Source organism: Orcinus orca, chromosome 20 (genome assembly GCF_937001465.1).
Source record: "Orcinus orca chromosome 20, mOrcOrc1.1, whole genome shotgun sequence".
Lineage (NCBI taxonomy): Eukaryota > Metazoa > Chordata > Mammalia > Artiodactyla > Delphinidae > Orcinus > Orcinus orca.
Genome location: NC_064578.1, coordinates 17,454,399 through 17,475,797, shown reverse-complemented (window position 1 = coordinate 17,475,797; position 21,399 = coordinate 17,454,399). Strand labels below are relative to the sequence as shown.

Below are 21,399 nucleotides of genomic sequence, written 5' to 3'. Positions count from 1 at the left end.
CCTAACACACAACTCTAAGGCAAGTTTTATTACCTACATTTTCAAGATAAAGGAATTTGGGTTACTGTGGCTGGAACGTGAACTGGAATCCTTTCAAAATGCAGTGTCTTAAGCCCCTGCATTTCCTCCTCTAAATGACTTATTCTTACGGGCAGATTAAACTCCTGGAGGACGTATACATTATCAGTTTCTCTTAATTCATTAAATCAACAAATGCTTAGTGTTTAATTGTCTACAAAGTGCTATGCTTTGTGATGAGAGAAATAGAAGCAAATAAGACCTGCTTCATGCCTTTGACCAAATAGCTATAAGAAAGGAACACAGCATCATGTTCTTCTTTTATAACCCTTGAGTGTGATTAGCCCACTAATTATACTTGATGGGCTGGCTTTTCCATGCAGTAACAGAGAATGCTACCTCAGCCTTTCTTTGAGAGCATCCTGGGCAGCCCACTGAAAGCCCACCCTGCAAAACCCACTCTCTTCTGGGTTGTTCTGGAAGGCCCAGAGGAGCCCAGGGTGACACAGCTCTGCAGCCTCTAAAGGGTCTTACTGGAAACATTGGAGCCCCCAAAGCCCCCCTACCAAATAACTGGCCCCAGAGCAGCAGAAACAGGACTTGCAGCATAGACTTACTTTGACATTAGCGTCCTTTTTTAAAAATTAATTAATTAATTAATTCTTAGCTGCATCGGGTCTTAGTTGCAGCATGCAGGATCTTTCATTGCAGCATGCAGGCTTCTCTCTAGTTGTGGCACACAGGCTCCAGAGTGTGTGGGCTCAGTAGTTGTGGCACCGGGGCTTAGTTGCCCCACGGCATGTGGGATCTTAGTTCCCCCACCAGGGATCGAACCTGTGTCCCCTGCATTGGAAGGCGGATTCTTAACCACTGGACCACAAGGAAAGTCCTAACATTAGCGTCTTTGTTCTTCATGATACACTGGTAATCACCAGCAGTCTCTCATTTTAAAAGACACAAAGTAGAAAACATAGATTGTATTTACCAGTATTCATCTTGGTGTAACAATGAGATTTATTATTATTTATTATTAGTTAATGAGCCTTTTCTTCCTCTTAGCTTTATTAAATTTTTTACCATTAGGGAACTACTTAAAGAAAGTTATCTTTAATATACGTAATTACACTCAACAATATCCCCATGGTCTGAAAAAGCCAATGTCCCTGCCACTTAGCAGATTGTGAAGTAGTAGCCAGAGCAGTAGAAGGAAAACCAGCGCAGGTGAGGACAGTAAGTGTCATGGAAGCCTAAGGAAGAGGATTTCAAGGAGAGGAGTAGCCAGTAGGGTTAAATGTATCAGTTGGATGGTTTAGGCTGGAATTAAGAGAAAATGCCCTCTAAAATTAGATTAAACATTTAAGAAATGTATTTTAGATAGAAGAGAGAGAGCAAGCATAAAGGGGTGGGGTGGGTCTTCTCTTCCCAGTCATAGGTTCATATGCACACCCTGGACCAATGGCAGTCACCAGGAGAAAGCTATGCTCTGACTGGCCCAGAGGCTATCTTCCCTTGAAGTTGAGGTCGTCCTTCCCTGAAACACATTAGGAGAGACTAGAAACCTGAATAAAATTGGAGTTTGGCTGTAAAGGAATAATGGAGAAATAAAATCTGGGTAGACAGCCAACAATGAGTCCTACAAGTATCAAGACAAGAGCTAAAGACGTGGGTCAGATTTAGGTACATGGAAATAATTGGTGCCCTTGGAGAGAGACGCTTAGGGATGGCACTGGCAGCTTGCAGAGGGCTGAGGGTTGAATGGACGGTGAACCATGGATAAACTGAGTGTAGACAGCTCTTTTAAGACGTTTTGCTGTGAAGAGGAGGGGAGGGGAGTGGTAGAAAGAAGAAGGTAAAGAGTTGAGTAGTGGCATTTCTTATAATAATGAGAGAGACCTGAACATCTAAAAAAGCTAATGGAAGGGACCTGACTTAGAGGGAAGTGTTGAAAATGCAAAAGGAAGAAGGAATAATCAACCTTGGACAGTTTCTGGGATCCCAGTGGATGGGATCCAAAACACAGGTGGAGGGATTGGTCTTAGCCAGGAAGAGGGACAGAGGGAGGAGAGCAGGAATTGGGTGGAGATGTATACCCATATCTTAGCTGTTGAAGTGGGCATTGCCTTTTAGTCCTGAGTAATTTGTGCCACAGACACCCCCGGCTTTTACTCCATCCCTAACACCAGGTGCAATTGCAGGCTACTTTTATGTTGTTTGAATTATTAAAGTTGTATCATACTTGTATAACCTGAAAAACAATTTTTTATTTTTTTGCCTAATGAACCATTGATTAGTCCCATACACCAAAACCGTCATTATAAAGAATTTTATAATATAATGTTACTGAGAAGCTGGAAAAAATATTAGAATTTTAGTTTGAGGATTTCCTGGGAAGTCTAGGGCTGAAAATAATGGATTGTGCTGGGGCCCAAAGATTGGCCCTCTTTTCCCAATCCCAGTGTCTTATATTTACCCAATTAAATAAGGTCAGCCTAATCATCTAGAATTGTACCCCCCAAACAGGCATTAATGCTCTAGATCAGTAGTTCTCAACCTCAACTGCACTGTGAAATAGCCTGCAGAGTTTTTTAATAATATCAATACCTAAGGTCTACCTCCATAGATTTTATTTTATCTTATTTTTTTTTAACATCTTTGTTGGAATATAATTGCTTTACAATGGTGTGTTAGTTTCTGCTTCCTCCATAGACTTTAATTCAGTAGGCTAGGGCATTAAAACGTCCAAAGGTTTTTTGGAACTTTAATGGGTTGAGAACCACTACTCTAGATTTTCAAATGAAAAACAGAATAGTTTATATTATTATTATTTGGGGGGGTACCAAATTACTTTATTTGAAAGAATGGTACTAAGGAAAGAACTTGTAGATGTTTCGGTACAACTTACAGAAAAGGTAAAGGCAACCCAAACATGCATGCACTACCTTGATGCAGGGAAGTCATCCCCGTGGCTACAGGAAGCCAGCCTAAGGCTTAGCTCTCATTATCACTGTTTCCCAGGGTGTGCTTGTCAAAGGGATACTCTGCCATGCCAGATTCGGGGGCCCCCATCTTGCGCAAGTTGGTTACGTGGTCACCCAATTCTTTAATGGATTTCACCTTCTCATTCAGGTAATGAGTGTCAATGAAGTCACACAAATGGGGATCATTTTTGTCAGTGGCCAGTTTGTGCAGTTCCGGTAGTGACGGATTCACACTTTTTTCCAAGTGTAGCGCACATTCCATTGCATTCAGCCCATTCTCCCAGTCATCACGGTCTGGTTTCTTGATATCCTGAAGGAAGATTCCACCACCCCGTTGGTTCTGCAGCTTCATCAGTTTCTCAGCATGTTCCCTCTCCTCACGAGACTGGTGAAGAAAGTATTTGGCAAAGTTCTTCAAAGCCACATCATCGCGGTCAAAATAGTATGACACGGACAGGTAGACTTAGGAGACGTAGAGCTCCAGGTCGATCTGGCGGCTGATGGCAGCTCCCGAGCCCTGGTGGTAGTTCTGGGGCACCTACGAGGGGGACGCCGTCGTCATGGCGGGCGGCGGAAGAGAGGCTGCGGCGGGGACCTTGGGGCGGCCGGAGGGCGCAGTGAGGTGGTGGTGAGGGCTGGCGCTGAGCGGCCGGCCAGAGCGGGGGGGGTCGAGCGCCGGGTTCCGTCCAAGCACTGTTGAAGCAGGAAACTGCGGCGACTCTCTGCGAAGACTGCGTCCAGAATCGTTTATACGATTAAGGAGTCAAAACTATGTATTAAAAATAAATGAGTGTGTACGACTCTGAATACACTAAAAACCATTGAGTTTTATACTTGAAATGGGTAAATTGTAGGGTATGTGAATTATGTGTCAATAAAGCTTTTTTTAAAAAATACCATGTGACATTCTACATTTTGAGGGAGAAAAGGGAAAAAATTCAGTGAATTCAGTATAATGAACATTTTAAATAGAATAGCTACTCACTACCCTCAAGTTGTCACAGGCTTGTCAGGAAGCAAACAGAGAAATAACTGTCAGGCGTGACAGTGACCGTTGTCATCTGTCCTGGGTTTCGGTGAGGTCCGGGGGGTCACCATGCAGCAGCCCCTTCATTTCTGACAGTCCTCGGGTACGCTGTGAGCTCACCTGTGGTCCTCCTGGGTCTTCTTCCAAGCGAAGTGGAACATAGCCCTCCTCGGGGCTTAACTCCTGCAGTCTCCCTCTGTCTCCTCCTCTTCCTCTTCTGAACCTCCATCCTCTGCCTCCATCTATTTCTAGGGTTCCCCTCAATGCCTCACTCAGTCTTCCTCCCCCATGCTCTCCCAAGAGTCTGTTTATTTTAACTTCAAAAAAATTTATACAATTTTAAAAGTTACTTTCCATTTACAATTATTACAAAATATTGGCTATATTCCCCATGTTGGACAGTAAATCCTTGGGCCCATCTTACACCCAGTAGTTTGTGCCTGCCCCCCCCCCCGACCCCTATGTGGCCCCCCCCCGCACCTCGGTGACCACTAGTTTGTTCTCTGTATCTGTGAGTCTGCTTCTTTTTTTGTTATATTCACTAGTTTGTTGTATGTTTTAGATTCCACATGTAAGTGATACCATACAGTTCAATAAAGCTATTATTTAAAAAATTAATGGGTACAATAATTGAAACCTTAAAGGTGAAGTCAGAATTTTCAAGTGCAGCTTATTCATCATATAAGGTCTCATCAGTGAACTTTGTTTAGAATGCCTGAGCTTGGATGAGTACATGTGGGAAACTCGAGATTCCTGGTTTTATGTGGTTTTATAGGCCTTGTTCCTCTGCTGTCTCCCACCCCACCGCTGATCATCACTTTGTTCCTGACCCCTACCCCAGATTGTGGGTGGGTATTGAAGGTCTTGAGGTGAGAGGAATTAGAGAAGAGATGAGGTTGGCTGTTTTGCATATTACTTGGTAATAAATTTTTCTGAAAAACCCTGAAAGTTTATTATTTTCATTTTTAGATGAGTTAAAATTCATGATAACTAATTATTGTGTACAGTACACACCCAACAAAGTACTTTTTATTAAACCTAACTGAAATAGTACCTCTATTAAGCCTTTTCCAATTCCCCAGAGTTTATCTACTTCCCCCTCCTCTATCCTCCCACAGTATTTTGTCCATTTCTCTATTATAGCACTTACTTCATTCTGCTGTATCCATATTTCCTTTTCTTTCTCACTTGTCTAAACAGGAACCATCTTTTGTTCAGCTCTGTATCTCCCTGCACCTAACACAGTGTCTGACACATAATATGTCCTCAAAACCATTTTTTTTCCAGTATAGATTAGTTGTGATTACCTGTCTGTCTTCTCTGCTGCCTTATGAGAGCAGAGAATTTTTTTTTAATATGAATAATGAATTAATGAACAAACAAACCAAAAAAACTAAAACATAATTCACAATTCCACTGGACAGTTAGTCTTCATGTATGTTTTCAGATTATTCTGAGTCCAGGCTCATGAGGTTGCTTCCCTTATCTTCAGCTCTGCCCACCATCAATCCACGATGTACCTGACACAAAGAGCACAAAGCACCCACTTCTGAGTGCTGACTGTTTATCTCCTTCCCTTGATTACCTCAAAAACTGTAGTTTCTTCCTCTCTTTTAAACTTCAATATTTGATGTCCTATGATTGTCCTTGAATGCTGCTGTTGTGTGTCTTTTAATATTTCTAATAACTACCCTGTCAGTAAAATTAGTATATTAAATTTCTTACCATTGGGAATTCCCTGGTGGTCCAGTGGTTAGGAGTCTGTGCTCCCACTGCAGGGGGCGCGGGTTCGATCCCTGGTCTGGGAACTAATACCGTGCATGACATGAGGTGCAGCCAAAAAAAAAAATTTCTTACCACTTCTTATCTCTAAATTGAGGTGGATAATGGATTTATAGTCCTCCAAAAGGATTTTAGTTGAATCAAGACATCAGGATGGGGACTTCCCTGGTGGCGCAGTGGTTAAGAATCCGCCTGCCAATGCAGGGGACACGGGTTCGATCCCTGGACCAGGAAGATCCCACATGCCGCGGAACAACTAAGCCCGTGTGCCACAACTACTGAGCCTGCGCTCTAGAGCCCACAAGCCACAACTGCTGAGCCCGTGTGCCACAACTACTGAAGCCTGCGTGCCTAGAGCCCGTGCTCTACAACAAGAGAAGCCACCACAATGAGAAGCCCTCACACCACAACAAAGAGTAGCCCCCGCTCACTGCAACTAGTGAAAGCCCGCGCACAGCAACAAAGACCCAACACAGCCAAAAATAATAAATAAATAAATAAATTTATTTTTTAAAAAAAGACATCAGAATGGTTATAATAAGCCACCTGGACCAGCTCAGAGCTTTGTTAATGAGGCCCAGATTCTGTCCCATCAGAATAGGGCCACTTCTCATAGGTGCCTGCCCTTCTCTCTATCTCTCTCTCTCTCTCTCTCTCTCTCTCTCTCTCTCTCTCTCTCTCTCTCTCACACACACACACACACACACACACATTCTCTCTCTCTCTCTCTCTCTCCCCCCCCTCCCTCCCTCCCTCCCTCCCTCCCCCACCGCCCCACCCCCACCGCCCCCATTAAAATCAGAGTCAGAGGCTTATTTCTCTTTGGTTCATTACTCCTGAGACCCTCTGAGGGTGAGGCAATCACATTGCCTCAACTGTTTTATTACTATTCAGGGAGAAGCCATTTAACTAAGACTATTAGGCACAACATTTTTATGGCCAGTTCATATTCTCATTCAAAATTATCTGGTATTATAAGTTTCGACAAACTGAGTTCTAAACCTAAACATACTCAGTATGACCTTTACTTCTCCTTTTCAAGGTTGAGGTAATCTTAAACAGTATTCTGTTTTTTTTAAAGTAACACACACAGACACTGACATTTGCTGTCCTTTCCTTTCCTTTCCTTCCCTCCTGAGGGGAAACAATCCTAAGCAGAACATTTAAGAAATCTCTTATACAAAAAGCTTGTTGAGGATTAATGGCTTGCCTTTGATGGCTGCCTTTGATGGCCAGATCTCGCTCCACTAGGGACACACCTGCAGGCAGAAATCCTCCCCTGCCTGCACTGGACCTTCTCCAGCCAGTGCTGTAAGGACTTGAGTGGACCTCATTCTTTGAGCATTTCTTTTCTAGACTAGAACTGACCCGTCTCTTCTCATCAGACCTCAATACCCTACTAAGTTATAGCTTCAGGGATACTAATAGAACAAAATTCTCTTGAAAACTGTACCCTGGTTGCCTTGATTGGGATCTTTTTGTTCTCCTTCCAAACCCCTCAGCCAGTCATTTAGAGATTATTGCATTAGATTACTTCCACAGGTAGTTAATTTTATCCATGTCCCCCCCGCCCCCGAGCAGGTTCCTTTTCTGAAGGTAATTAATATTCAAAGTTCACTGTTCAAAACTCTCCTATTCGAGTAGTGCTGAAAAGGGACACTGCCAATATTTGTTATTCCTTTGCCTTATTTCTTGAACATGCCAGCTGCCTTGACTAATTGAGTGTTTTTCGTGTCCAGCGCAAGGATACATTGGTCTGAGTATGAGGACTTGCTTGTTTGGGAGCCATTCTTCCTGTTCACAGTGACCAAGCCTCACTCAACTCTGGTCCTTTAGGTGATTGTAAACTCAGCTCTCAGAGGACTATGTTAATTCCCATGTCGCAGAGGGCCTTTCACTTGTAGCCTCTGTACTGACAACAAAACTGCTCAAGTGTTAGTGAAACAGGGACTTCACCAGTCTTGACAGAAGACATTTGCCTGTCTTGATGATCGGTTTTTTTGGTCCCATCAATTCAGATATATCTTCTGAATTTTATCTTTGATAGGACTGACAGTGTGACTTCTCAAATACCAACCAATCCATGTTACTACCCTGAAAGGTGCTGTTTCTCCTTTGGTTGTTCCTCCTTCTTGCCCACTTGAAACCTTATTCTTACTTCTCACTACCTATCAAGTGTGACCGTTTTTTAGGGCCTTTCTCAAGTCCATCTCCAGGAAACCTTTCCTTGACTTTGGCCTTATTCAGTTTGGTGTTCAGTCATGTTCTATACCATCTACCTTAAGCAGTTAGGGATTTCATGTCTATGTCTGTCGTTTGTGAGGTGTTGAGAGCAGGGACCATACCTCTTCTTTTCCAGTACCATATACAGCCTACTGTCAGCACAAGTATTCACTTGGTACTCACTGAATTGAACTGAATCAGATCAGATGTCGAGGAAAGTTATGGAAATTCTTCCTCATCTCAAATAAGATGTTGACTTGAGTGACCAAAACAAGACTCACTTCAGGATGTTCCAAATAGGTTAGGTATCACACATTCTCAAGAAGATTCTTTTCCCTTTTTAGAAGTCAGGAGAAGCCTTTACCACTTTCTAACTGAAGTAGTAACTTTATTAATGATGTTTTTTCTTGTCTTCAATAGGCTGCACATTAAATGGCCAAGAGGTAAGACTCACTGTCCACTATGAAAGTGGGTTCACTATCTCCAGGGAAAATGGAGGTTCCAGCAGCATATTATACCATTACCCCTTCGAAAGGCTGAAAATGTCTGCTGATGATGGCATCAGAAATCTGTATCTGGATTTTGGTGGTCCTGAGGGAGAACTGGTAAGCGTGTTTCTGAAAAACATGTTTATTCTAATAGGTATTCTCTTTCTTCCTATTGCTTCTTACCTCTTCTATAGAAAATTATGGGCTTACAGACTGATATTCCATTTGGAGCCAAGAAATTCTTCAGTTTTCAAAGATGCATGGGTTTGGTTTTGGGGTTTCACTGGTTTTTTTTCCCACATTAGGAAATCATTCCCTTTTTTAAAAGTTTTGTTTGAATTTTAGAAAGAAAAAATAAATAGCCATTTTAAGAAACAGGCTTTTAACAAATATAAGGTACAAAATACTAAACCTGGCAAACTTTAATAAATGAATTCTATCCATTGATATTATCAGCAATTTGTTGGGATAAGAGTTAAAAGTAATAAAGTGACAGTTGCTACAGAAATGCTGCTGATCAGAAAAAAAAGATATGGAGATATGTACATACAGCCATCATCTTTTTTTTTTTTTTTTTTGCGGTACACTGGCCTCTCACTATTGTGGCCTCTCCCGTTGCGCAAAACAGGCTCCGGACGCACAGGCTCAGCGGCCATGGCTCATGGGCCCAGCCGCTCTGCGGCATGTGGGATCTTCCCGGACCGGGGCACGAACCCGTGTCCCCTGCATCGGCAGACGGACTCTCAACCACTGCACCACCAGGGAAGCCCGCCATCATCTTTTTTGACTTCCTTGTCCTTTAAAGGAAATATCAACAGGAATTCATGAGTCCCCTTGGAGAACTAGAGAAGTGTGTCAAGTGTACTTTAGAAATCAGAAATCATGATAAAGAAGTCAAAGTCATGCCTTTTCTCTCTTATCAGTATTGAGCCAGTAGTTCAAGTCTTGTCTTATACGTGAAATCTTATGTCCATTGACACAGTCACAATAGGTGTAAATTTGAAAAACAGAATCTTGAAATTTTAGAACTGAAACAGATCTTAGGGATAATGAAGTTCAAACTCCAAATGAGAAAACTGTGGCTAGAAATCTTATTTTATTTTATTTTTATTTATTTATTTATTTTTTTTGCGGTACGCGGGCCTCTCACTGTTGCGGCCTCTTCCGTTGCGGAGCACAGGCTCCGGACGCGCAGGCTCAGCGGCCATGGCTCACGGTCCTAGGCGCTCCGCAGCATGTGGGATCTTCCCGGACTGGGGCACGAACCCGTGTCCCCTGCATTGGCAGGCAGACTCTCAACCACTGCGCCACCAGGGAAGCCCTAGAAATCTTATTTTAAATGATGAACCTTTAGGAAACTATGGATAGCCATGGACTTCAAAAGCCTGTTCATCTGATGTCAGCTGTCCAAATTAGAGACCTGTGCTTAGAAAGGTATAACTAGCCCTCCCAACTAGCTTCAAGGGTTGTCATTCCCACCACAAACCGATAAGGGGTATCAAAAATCATACACATAGATGGTCACACTTCAGCTGAATTTACTGTGATTCCCCCTGGGAAATATACTTACAGTCAGTGGTTTCCATATAGGATATTCCTCTTTCCTTTACATCTTCCTACGTGGCATGGTGAAATCTAGTACACCACCAATAGTGTCCTAATTGTGGATGTGAAATTTCACACTGGTGTTTAATTTTGACATAGAATAACCTTACTTCAGAGTACACTTCCATTTGCGGCTCTAAGTTCCGAAGAGTTGCCATAAATCTGGCACATCCATTATCCAAGTTCTTTTTAAAAAGTAGAACATCATGTCCAAATTTGTTTATTTTGCATGTTTGTTTATTAAAGCATCTGTATATAGCAGTGATAATTAATGTCCTTTCTCCACAGACCATGGACCTGCACTCCTGTCCGAAGCCGATAGTATTTGTGTTGCACACATTCTTGTCGGCCAAAGTCACTCGCATGGGACTGCTTGTATGAGCAGCAAAAAAAATCAGTAAAGAGCCTTGAATGTCACAAGAAGTATTTCCACCTCAAAAAAAAAAAAAAAAGCACAAAAAGAAAGCTCTTTGCTCTCTCCTCCAGCACAGTGCCTTGACAAGGACCTACAAATCACTGCTGAACTGTAACCATGTTTAAAGAAGAGCTTGCCTTTTTCAAACTACCTTGCCAGAAATTCTAGGACTCTAGTAAGCTGCAAAATAAGGCTGTTGATTTATTGTCTAGTTTCCTAATGTGGTTTCTAAGTAATTAGGTTTATTTCCCTTGATAAGAAGGGTGGCTCATTCTTTTTCTTTTTGGACATAATCAAACATCTAATAGTTTCTTTTTTTTTCTTTTTCTTCTTCTTCCAATAGAATTTGTTTCAGGCTTAGCCTTGATCTTTTGCTTAGGACAGCTATCTCTAACCAGGTGCTAGTTTGCAGCAGCCCGTGCTTCTTGGTCACTCCATATAGTTTATACATTTTGTTGGATTTTACTGTCTTCACTTACTCGTTGTACCCTAGGAAGTCCTTGAATTGCATCACCAAAGGGTTCTTCATCTGTCATGGCTCTCCCTGCATCCCACCCTGGCCATCACTTCCCACTGCATCACAAGCTTTGCCACTCATAAGTGCTAACTTTAAGACTTAGAACTTGCAAGATTTGATTTACCTTGCCTTCCACTCCCTTTCTAGTAGTGACCAACTTGAAAAACAAGTTGGAAACCACTGCTTTGAAAGAAAAGTTTTGCTTGTTTTAGGATTTTCTGATTTTATCTTTTGTAGGAGCCAGGGGATAAGATTTATTTTAAAAGAAAATCCTCGTTTTAGCCTAAGCCATTTTTTATTGCTTACCAAATGTGCCTTTGGTTAGGGTTAGTGGAGCTTTATTAGTTTGAATGACTGGATATCACTGCCATTCCAGGGAGATCATCTATCTAATATTGAAGAATAATTTTTGCGGTGGGTTTCCTTAGTGCGGTATCTTTTTTAGTTGGCAGATCTCTTTAAGGAAGACAAATCCTGGAGAGCCAGCTTGTTGAAAGAGTACACTTTGTCAGTGAAGCCAGCTTGCTCTTTAGCACAAACATCATGGCACATTGCTTTGAGCTGTGTGAGCCCATGCAGGATCCTGGCCCTGGCCCTCTCCCTCTGTGGCAACAGAGTGGCATCCGTCAGCAACTCTAATTCAGTGCTGGCTCAGTGATGCATCCTACAATGGGCAGGGTGATGAGACCATGGAACAGCTACCTGGGCTTTGCTAAGCGTTGTCAGATATCATCATTAGGACATAGCAGCAGTAAGATTGCTGATTTTGTGGTACTGGAGAACTCAGCTGCTTTTTCCTAATTATGAAGGAGTATGTATCTGAAAACATTTAAAATAGTATAATAGCTATATAAAATGTCAAGGTTAGCACAGTCCCCAGATCTGAAAGAAAAGGTAACACTGACTTTGATGTTCTCTCTGCTCTCTGAAGAAAGTTCTAGGAATAGTTCTCATTTACTAGAGTTATCAGGAATGCCATAAGAGGACGTGAGCACTATGGAGGGTGGAGAAGGGTAGCAGTCCAAAGATGAAAAAGAAAAAAAAACCCAAAAACCCACAAATGTACTATTTGCAAAGCAAGAGCTATTTGGTTTGAGTGCAGACTGACCTATAGGTGGAACATATAAAAGAGCAGACTCATGAGCAGAGAGAGTTCTAGTTGGACATTGTAACCTCATTGTCTTCCCTCTGCCCCATAAATGAGTTCTTCCCCCAGCTCCAGTCCCCAAAGTCTGATCTACTTAAAACTGGAAATTGAAATCTAGACTAGAATATATCTTTTAAGAGCTTTTTTATGTTTTGAAAATTCATAAATCTAAGTTTGGTTCCATCTGGCATACGTTTGCAAATCAGAGAAGAAAGAATCTTGAAGATCCAGCTATGGTTTCTGGAAGCAGAATTTCAACACACAATACCCTCAGATAAGGGAGCTTAGACACTTTTGGCAGTGAGAGTATTATTAATCTGAGAAGTCGAACAATGCAGTCACAGACTTTTGCAGCAAAGCCATTTGGTGAGGTTTTCTGTGTTAGTATGAAAGGCTAAGCCACTGAGAATATTTTCTGGGAGAACTTCTGAGCCACGCTGCTCATTCCTTCTATGAAAAAGATCTGTTAAAAGGTATGATTAAAATGTGGGCAGGAGAGGTAAGCATTGTGTGCATTTCGGCTCATTTTGCTCAAGCTTTAGCTGTCATAGCACCAAGATCCATAGGTTTCTAGTATCTTTTGAGTCTTGATGTGAAATGAAAGTGTATGGAGGGTTTCCTTTGACCACTAGCGCCCCAAGAGCAAGAGCCCTTCAGCTGCTTGTTTAACATACTTCAGCAGCTTTCCAATCATGGGTGACCAGGTTGTTCTTTAATTGTGTTTGTGGGATTTTCAAACCACAAATGAAGTGCTTTTTATGAATGGGACAGCCTTGATAAATAGGTATTTTGTATTAAGATGCCAGAATGTGGCAAATTATTTTCAAGTGATAACTGAAGAGGGGCATTTTTGATATTTCACATCTTTTATAGAACAGCTGACTTTTCACTTCTTTTTCATTTTGAAATAGGAAAATTGTTGAGAATGTGGTGGGCTTCCATGTGTAGAGTGGAAAGGAGCTGCATAGTAGTGCCCCCTCATTCCGATGGACACTCCTCGTGCCCTCGGGAACCGGGGCTTAGACGTCTTCTCCACATTCCACACAGAGGCCTACGAGCAGCCAATTGGTGTGTGAAAATTCTTCCTCCTCATTCTCTAAAACGTCTCCGCTCCCTCTCCCCCCGGAAAAAAAAAAAAAAAAAAAAGGAAAGGAAGAAAAGGCTCAATTATACTTTTTCTGGAAAAGGTGAGTCCTTTCCTGAAGTCTTCAAACAAATCTTACCTGGAAATTAGTATCTAATATTTTATATGAAGAAATACTTTAATGTATGTTTATACAGTATTTATTAGGTAGTTGTAACTATAAACTCAGCTACCTAGTAGAGTTTCAGATTAAATATTGGGACATGTACAGGAATCAAAAATACTACTTTAAATGGCATTCATCTATTTTAAAGCCATGTTTTAGCACTTTTTAGGCTAGCTAAAGTCTGATAGTGCTTGTTTTTATCATCTGTACTCTCACAAAGTTTGTTATTGACAATTATTGCATGCAGGAGGGATCAAATTATTTATTATATTTTTATAAGTGGAAAAATCACTCTAACCAACAAATGATTAAAGTTGTTACTGATTATTTTCTTAATTTATCCTCCTAACAGAATGGTAACAAAGCTTTTTTCAGCTGATTAAATGCACTTAGCTAATAAACCAAAATTTACTCTTTAAAAAAAATTTAAACTGTGTGGAATCTGGACAAGACTATGTTTCTCCTAGAAAAAACACATTTCATTGTAAATGGTTTTGATGGATAAAAGTGTGTCCACTTTTGAGAAAAGATTATAATGGATTTTTTTAATTTTGAGAGAACCTCCAGGTCTCCTTGTTTAATTTATATCCATATTTTTAATTCAAATTATCATGTAAGCTGCTATGCAAAATCTATTAAAAGCCCTACTTACTCAAAGAGTTAAACATATTTGAAGCTTTCAGGGAAGACCTGTAGACTTAAGCACTTTCTCTGCTTATTTTGTATCTTAGACACTTATGCTGAATTATGTTCTTATTATTTTCACTGGTTATAAGCTATTGATTGTACATAATATTTAAACCATCCAAATATCTAGCATACATTTTCATGTCGCTGCCATCCACTGTTGACGCCATGAATGAAATGGCTGGTTAGAAAGCCAAAGGTCGTTTTCTTTCAATATCCAATGAAGTAAAATGCTGGATCTCTTTGGTCTCAAAGCATATTGAGATCTGCATATCTGTGTAAGGAAAAGAGACTTCTTTGGGATTCTGCTTAAACTTTAAGTTGAATTTGATTATAGTCATATTCATTTGTTTTATATATCTCTATCAGGTATATTACGTGCCAGGTGGTATTATATTCCTACCTTGAGATTGGAAATCTCTTTCATTTAAATTTGAATTCTTATTGTGGCTTTTTTTTTTTCTCCATTAGATCAAAGTAGAGGACTCTGACATCTGCTACCATTCTCTCTGTGTCCCTATTTTAATTTTTTGATAATCTACAATTATTTTGTTATATATACTGTCTTTAAAAACTGACAGCAGCAGTCCCCCAACCCCTGCCCCCCTTTTTAAGCTATATATTTCACTGTGCTGGGCATAGAGACACTCAATAAATGTGTGATGACAGACAATTCTAAAATAATTATGCTGTATATCAGGATTATGTGTTTTGAGCAATATAGCTATTCCTATGGTATAAGGATATTCAGTGAAATTTATTTTATACTAGTAATAGACTACTTAAGTGGTTGATTTGAAACCCTTTCTCTAAAGCACACACATACACACATCTAGCAGATCAGTGATAATTTCAAGTTAAAGTAAGGTACAATTAATAGACAATAGAACACGTCTCTTTTTGACACTAGTTAAACTGCCAACTGGAAGAATGGTTGTTGTGTATTAACTTGAAAAATATTTTAACAAGATTTCTTCTTTTATAAACTTGATAAACGTGAGCTTAATTTCTTGTCACCTCTATTCTTCCTTTCCATTTTAGGTGACTGAACCAAAGCATATTCTGGTTTTAAAAGTGAATCTACATTTGATATAATGCATAAATATGCTGTTTGTAAATGATTGCTTGCTCTCCAATGAACATTTGATTGTAGTCAACAAAAATCTACCAAATGAACTGTAATCCTTGAATTGCCACAAAATAGATTAGTTGAAACTAAAAGGATATAACAGAGAAATGATACTTCATTTTATTGTAAGATTAGGTATTGTGGTAGATTTCTAACTTCTGAGTCCTGTAAGTACTTTACTCAGTTTTGTAATAATCTTACCTCCCTGCCATTGACACAAATGCGAAAGTTTTTGAGTCCCTCTTTATCCTAGTCACATGTACACCTTTGGAACCTGATTATCACCTCTTCCAAAGTGATAGAAGTCTCTTATGAATAGACAAAAGGTTCTTTGGGACCCTAGAGAAATTTTTGAAACTGCAAACCTAATTAATGATATATTAATTCATGGATTCTTTCATCTAATAAGCATTTATTAATGTACAGTTCTGCACAGGCACTCTGAAAGGTCCAAAAGAAAGTTCCTGCCCTCAAGTAGCACATAATCCATTACTTCTCAATCACACCATGCCATCTATTTATCAGTCAGAGGTTAAGTAATTAACCACCTCATATTTTTACCAAAGCATATCTGCAGTTCTGCTTATCTGGCAAATTGGAAAATATTTAAAAGGATGCTCAGTCTTTGATCCATGCTAGCATGAAAGAACTCCAAGCACATTTTAGTAGGTTGGTCTTTTCATCATGCATCATTTTTTAATTCAAAATCAGGCTTTAGTTTGTGAAGGAGACTAGTGTAGAATATCCTTAGTAAGATAAATCACAACAACGACAAAAAGTTAGCTCTATTGCCCAAAGTGGATCAATGAGAAAGTCTTTTTAAAGAAAAGTTTCTTTTAACTGTAAACAGAAAAGATAAATGTATATTTCATCTACCCACTTTATAGATTGTGCTGACCCAGTCATTTTCACATTTGCAGCCTTTAAACATCTCATTTGCTGAAAGTCCTTACATGTGGTAGATGGACTGTTGCTCCATTTGAGAGATCAAAATAATGAAGATATTTAAAACTTAGCAAAATTCCACTTATTCTAGAACACTCAGACATTCAAACTCAGTAGAAAGGGCACCTAAAAAAAAATAAGAGCAGTTGTGTGAATTTTTCCATATTTTCCTTCAGTAACAGTCCCTTTCCATCTAGCTTGCCTTCCATCTATCACTAGAGGCAGCCTTTCAGGCAACATCCTTTGTCATGCCCAGAAAGGCCCTGAGAGGTCAGTGATTGGAATGGCTTAGGGAACACAGTCTCATGGGCTCCTTCCCCTTGGTTTTCAGCGTCCTGGAGTTGTGCACACAAATTAGGTCATGCCTTCAATGTCTTGGTCTTTACTTTAAACCTGCCCTTTGACAATCAGGTGCTAATGATTGTATACTATTGGAACCAGCACATAAGTATTGTCATGTTAAGTGTCTGTTCCTCCTAGGTTGGAAGAAGTGCTTTCCTTCTATCTCAGTCCTGTTCAGGTGGGTGTCAGTTACATTTTTTCACCTGTTTTGTGAATTAACAGAATTTGGAGGAGGAGAAATGATCTAAACTAAGTTTTGGGTTTGGCACGATCATCAATCTTGATGATACTCTTCACACCTTAAAGCAAACCTGCCCTATCATAAGAACCAATTTCTGATTGTTTTTCTCTAGTTAGGACTCCAGTGTTATGTTTACAGTCTGTTGGATGGATTCAGCGTGATAAGACCTGGGTGCCCAAAGAATCTGTTTCCCTTGTGGTACCAGACCCAAGGTCCTTTACAAAATAATGTGGCAAACCACTACCTATAAAGGCCTGTTTTGGCTAATCTGTGCAAACTTTTATTATACCCTCTTGTATGTATTCTGTCCTACGCAACTCTCATTTTTTCAAGTATTAAGACTTAGAAAGCTAGGATGACACTTCTACAAAGAATTAGAAGTATGTGATATTCTGGTGTTTTCCTTCCTTTTGGAACCCTGTATTTAAACAAGACTTCTTTTTAAGTGTTGTTTAAAATTTAGGTCTCAAGTCTTCTGGCATCACCAGACTACCAAATCAAAACCCATGGCATAAAACAGGGCAGTATTTGTGTTCGTAATAATAAGCTTTATGTGTACTGTGTAAGTATAATGCATAGACAACACTTTCCCTTGAGTTGCACATCAACATAGAGCATTGTACATTACAATGAAATTTGCAACTTAAGGGTATTATATATATAAATACATATATACCTTTGTAACCTTTATACTGTAAATAAAAGAACTGCTTTTAGACTTGTATTTTTTTTTTCATTTTTTAATGTTAAAATAGTTTCAAACTTAAACAGGAAAGGTTTAAGAATAGTACAAAGAACTCCTACATCCGTGTCACCCAAATTTCCCAGTTGTTAACATTTTACCACATTTGTTCCATTACCTTCTCTTGTCTTTTTCTGCCACGATGCTTATCACCCTTAAATTCTCTAGTGTGTACGTTACAAACACAAGGACATTCTCCTGTATTGCCACCCTACAGCCCTCCCAATCAGGAAGTCAACTTTGGTACAACACTACCACCCATCCACAGACCCCATTTAAGTGCTCCAATCGTCCCAACAATGTCTCCTTTTCCCTTATGGCACAGGATCCTATCCAGTATCACATGTGTTTGGTTGTCACATCTTAGCCTCTTCTGGTGCCATTTTTAAACAGATTTAGGACAACTCCAAACTCTTAAAAACTTAGTTTCGGTTGTAGTTCTACCACTGACCATCTGTGTGATGGGAGCTTAATCACTGGATCAATCTGAGCTTTATCAAACTTTGAGTCACACAGAGGAGGGGCAAGTGAGAGATGGTTTCTCAAGAATCATGTTTGGAGATCACTGTTCCATTGATTTCAGTATCAGTCACTTTGTGTGATATCTCAGCAGAATTTTGCCCTGGCCCTACCTCTCCAAAATGTTACTCATCTGAACCTTGTTTTTTATAAATTTATTTATTTTATTTATTTATTTTTGGCTGTGTTGGGTCTTCGTTGCTGCACGCGGGCTTTCTCTAGTTGCAGCGAGCGGGGACTACTCTTCGTTGTGGTGCAGTGGCTTCTCTTGTCCATTCACTTGTTGGAGCATGGACTCTAGGCACGTGGGCTTCCGTAGTTGTGGCTCGCGGGCTCTAGAGCGCAGGCTCGGTAGTTGTGGTGCACGGGCTTAGTTGCTCCGCGGCATGTGGGATCTTCCTGGACCAAGGCTCAAACCCGTGTCTCCTGCATTGGCAGGCGGATTCTTAACCACTGCGCCACCAGGGAAGCCCTGAACCTTGCTTTTATTCCTCCTCCTCCACACTGTTCATGCCCCCAACCAAGAAGCTCCTTAACAAATTGCTCAGAACCTACTGCTTGGCATGAGCCCTAGAATGCTGGAGTTTGTATAGTCTGATTTTATGAGGTTGTATTGGCTAAGGAGAGTTGATTCACTGGTCCAAGCTTGGGTTTACAAGTGCCACATCCTCAGCATCAACAGAACCCAATATAGAAAAGTGCTGTGCAAGAAAGAACAAATGGGCAGCCACTATGGAGAACAGTGTGGAGGTTCCTTAAAAAACTTATAGATAAATTTACCATGAGATCCAGCAATTCCACTCCTGGGCACATATGCGGAAAAACTCTAATTCAAAAAGATACATGCACCCCAGTGTTCATAGCAGCACTATTTACAGTAGCCAAGACATGGAAGCAACCTAAATGTCCATCGACAGAGGAATGGATAAAGATGTGGTACATATATACAACAGAATATTACTCAGCCATAAGAAAGAATGACATAATGCCATTTGCAGTAAAATGGATGGACCTAGAGATTATCATACTAAGCGAAGTAAGTCAGAAAGAGAGACAGATATATGATACCACTTATATGTGGAATCTAAAAATATGATACTAATGAATGTATTTACAAAAGAGAAATAGAGTTAGACATAGAAAACAAACTTGCGGTTACCAAAGGGGAAGGGGGGGCAATACATTAGGAGTTTTGGATTAATAGATACACACTACTATATATAAAATAGATAAACAACAAAGACCTACTGCATAGCACAGGGAACTATATTCAATATCTTGTAATAACCTATAATGGAAAAGAATCTGAAAATATATATATATATCTGAATCACTTTGCTGTACACCTGAAACTATCACAACATTGTAAATCAACTACTTAAAAATAAAAAGAGCAAATGGAATTGGGCATTTGCAAGTCAATGACTTTCTACCTAAAATGTGGGAGCTGAGAATCTGATTTCTGCTCTAGTGAAAAAGAACATGAAGTTATTGATCTGATTCAGAATCAAGCCTAAACGTGCTCCATGTGCCAGCCCACAAATAACTTAGATTTAGTGCCTTTATTCCCCCTTTCCTTCCTCCATTCACACCTCCACCCCAGCAATGGCAACACCACTGCAGAATTGAGGTGTCCTCAGAGCCTGTTTTCAAGCTAGCATCCTAGAAGAAAGTCAACGACCAGTGATCCAGTGGTGATGGGGAGGAGTTCTGGTTTCCCATCGGAAGGACAGAAGTTCCTCTAGGAGGCGGGGCTTCCTCCCGGAAGCTCTGCCTTGTAAAGCAGTCAGCGTCTGGACAGCAGGCTCACGCAAGACAAGCTAAGCAAGAGGTCAGAGCAGAGTAGGCAGAACAAAGGGAAGATGAACACAGCCAGTGGAACTCAACCCCGCCAGCCCTTGCTATGGGCTGAACTGTATCCCACCAAAATTCATACATTGAGCCCTACCCTCAGCGCCTCAGAATGTATTTGGAAATAGAGCCTTTAAAGAGGTGATCCAGTTAAAATGATCCCATTAAGATGGACCCTAATCCAATCTGACTGGTATCCTTATAAGAAGAGGAAATGTGAAAAAGAGATACCATGGCTCATGTGAACAAAGACTCTCTGAGGACACAGCAAAAGCGTGGCCATGTGCAAGCCTAGAAAAGAGGCCTCAGAAGAAACCAACCAACCCTGCTAGCACCTTGATCTTGAACTTCTAGCCTACAGAACTGTGAGAAAATATATTTCTATTGTTTAAGCCACCCTGTGGTATCTTGTTATGGCAGCCTTAGCAGGCTAATACAAACTTCTCTAATTGTAGGGACTTTTCATTTTAATTCTGTCTTCCATCTGGAACAGCCTATCAAGTAACTGGAGTTAATATGTTCTCAGTTTCTCTGTTTCATGCTTATCCACCCGTTAGGTCCCTCTCTTTTGTTTGCTTATTAATTCTTTAGTTAATTATTAGTTCTTCCAGCAGATATTGAGTATCTGTCTTGTGCCAGGCCCCTGGAAAAGCCCCAGCCCTGTGCTCTCAATGATGTAAAAGCATAGTGACTATAACATAACATCATTGGTGCCAGACATCAAATGAAAGCCTCTCCACTCAGCCATCAGTGTCTAAAAGAGCAGTGTTTCAGGGTAGAAGCTGAGAAGCCATGATTTGGAGGGTGTCTGCCTCCTCATCTCACCCAGACTCCTCAAAGGCCTTGTCCTGCCACTCCTGCCATTATCCTGACTCCAGTGTCCACAGGGATGCTCAGCACCGGGCCTTTTGTTTCCTTGAACTCCCCGTGTGTGATGATGGCCCCTTTCGCTCCATGTCACCCATCCTCCAGCTCCCATGGTAGCCCCTCGACTGTGTTATACCTGAAACAGAGCCATTTCCAAAATTAAAAACTGAAGCATCCCTCTCCAGTGTGTTCCCACTGTGACTATCCTTCAATCTTTGGAGTCCTCAATTAGTCCACTGACACTTTTACTTTCTCCCTATTCACTTCCCACCTTACCTGGCTCTGATTCCATTGTAGTACCACACTCACCAAACCTGTGAATTCCCCTGATGCTCTATCTTCAAGGCAGCCTCATGGATGAACCCGCACTCGAGCAGCCGAGTACCGGGGAGAAAAATCCAAAACAAATTGTCATCTCTATACATTTATGGAAGTTGCCACCCTTTACCAGGTTTGCCCTTAACACAGTTCACTTGAAATGATTTCAAACCATCCTTACTCTCCTCACACCCCAGGCCTTCTACCTTCTCTCCCTCTCTCTCAGCAGATTCTCTTTCCTTCTAATTCACCAAGAAAACAGAGTCCATCCAAAGGTACTCTCCTAACTTCTTGTTACCTTCTGGCCA

General features: G+C 40.7%; 1 protein-coding gene and 1 pseudogene across 4 annotated transcripts in view; one reads left to right on the top strand and one right to left on the bottom strand.

Annotated features, from left to right (window-relative positions):
- Positions 1 to 17,518, top strand: part of SNTB2 (syntrophin beta 2) — a 102,155-nt gene extending 84,637 nt beyond the window's left edge. Inside the window, exons 6-8 of one of the 3 annotated variants that reach the window (XR_004485041.2) lie at positions 8,449 to 8,633; positions 10,410 to 10,711; positions 13,112 to 17,518. Coding sequence is in view for 2 of the 3 variants with exons in the window: in XM_004273205.3 (XP_004273253.2) it covers positions 8,449 to 8,633; positions 10,410 to 10,502 (278 nt within the window). In the remaining variant the exon portion in view is untranslated. Of the gene's footprint in view, positions 1 to 8,448; positions 8,634 to 10,409 lie in introns of all 3 variants that reach the window. The other 2 variants (XM_033434263.2, XM_004273205.3) reach the window with 2 other exon arrangements.
- Positions 2,965 to 7,594, bottom strand: LOC105748146 (ferritin heavy chain-like; annotated as a pseudogene). The gene is made up of 2 exons (XR_004485043.2): positions 7,556 to 7,594; positions 2,965 to 3,727 (listed from the first exon to the last, which is right to left on the bottom strand). The product of XR_004485043.2 is annotated as a ferritin heavy chain-like (transcript).
- Positions 17,519 to 21,399: the final 3,881 nt, after the last annotated feature.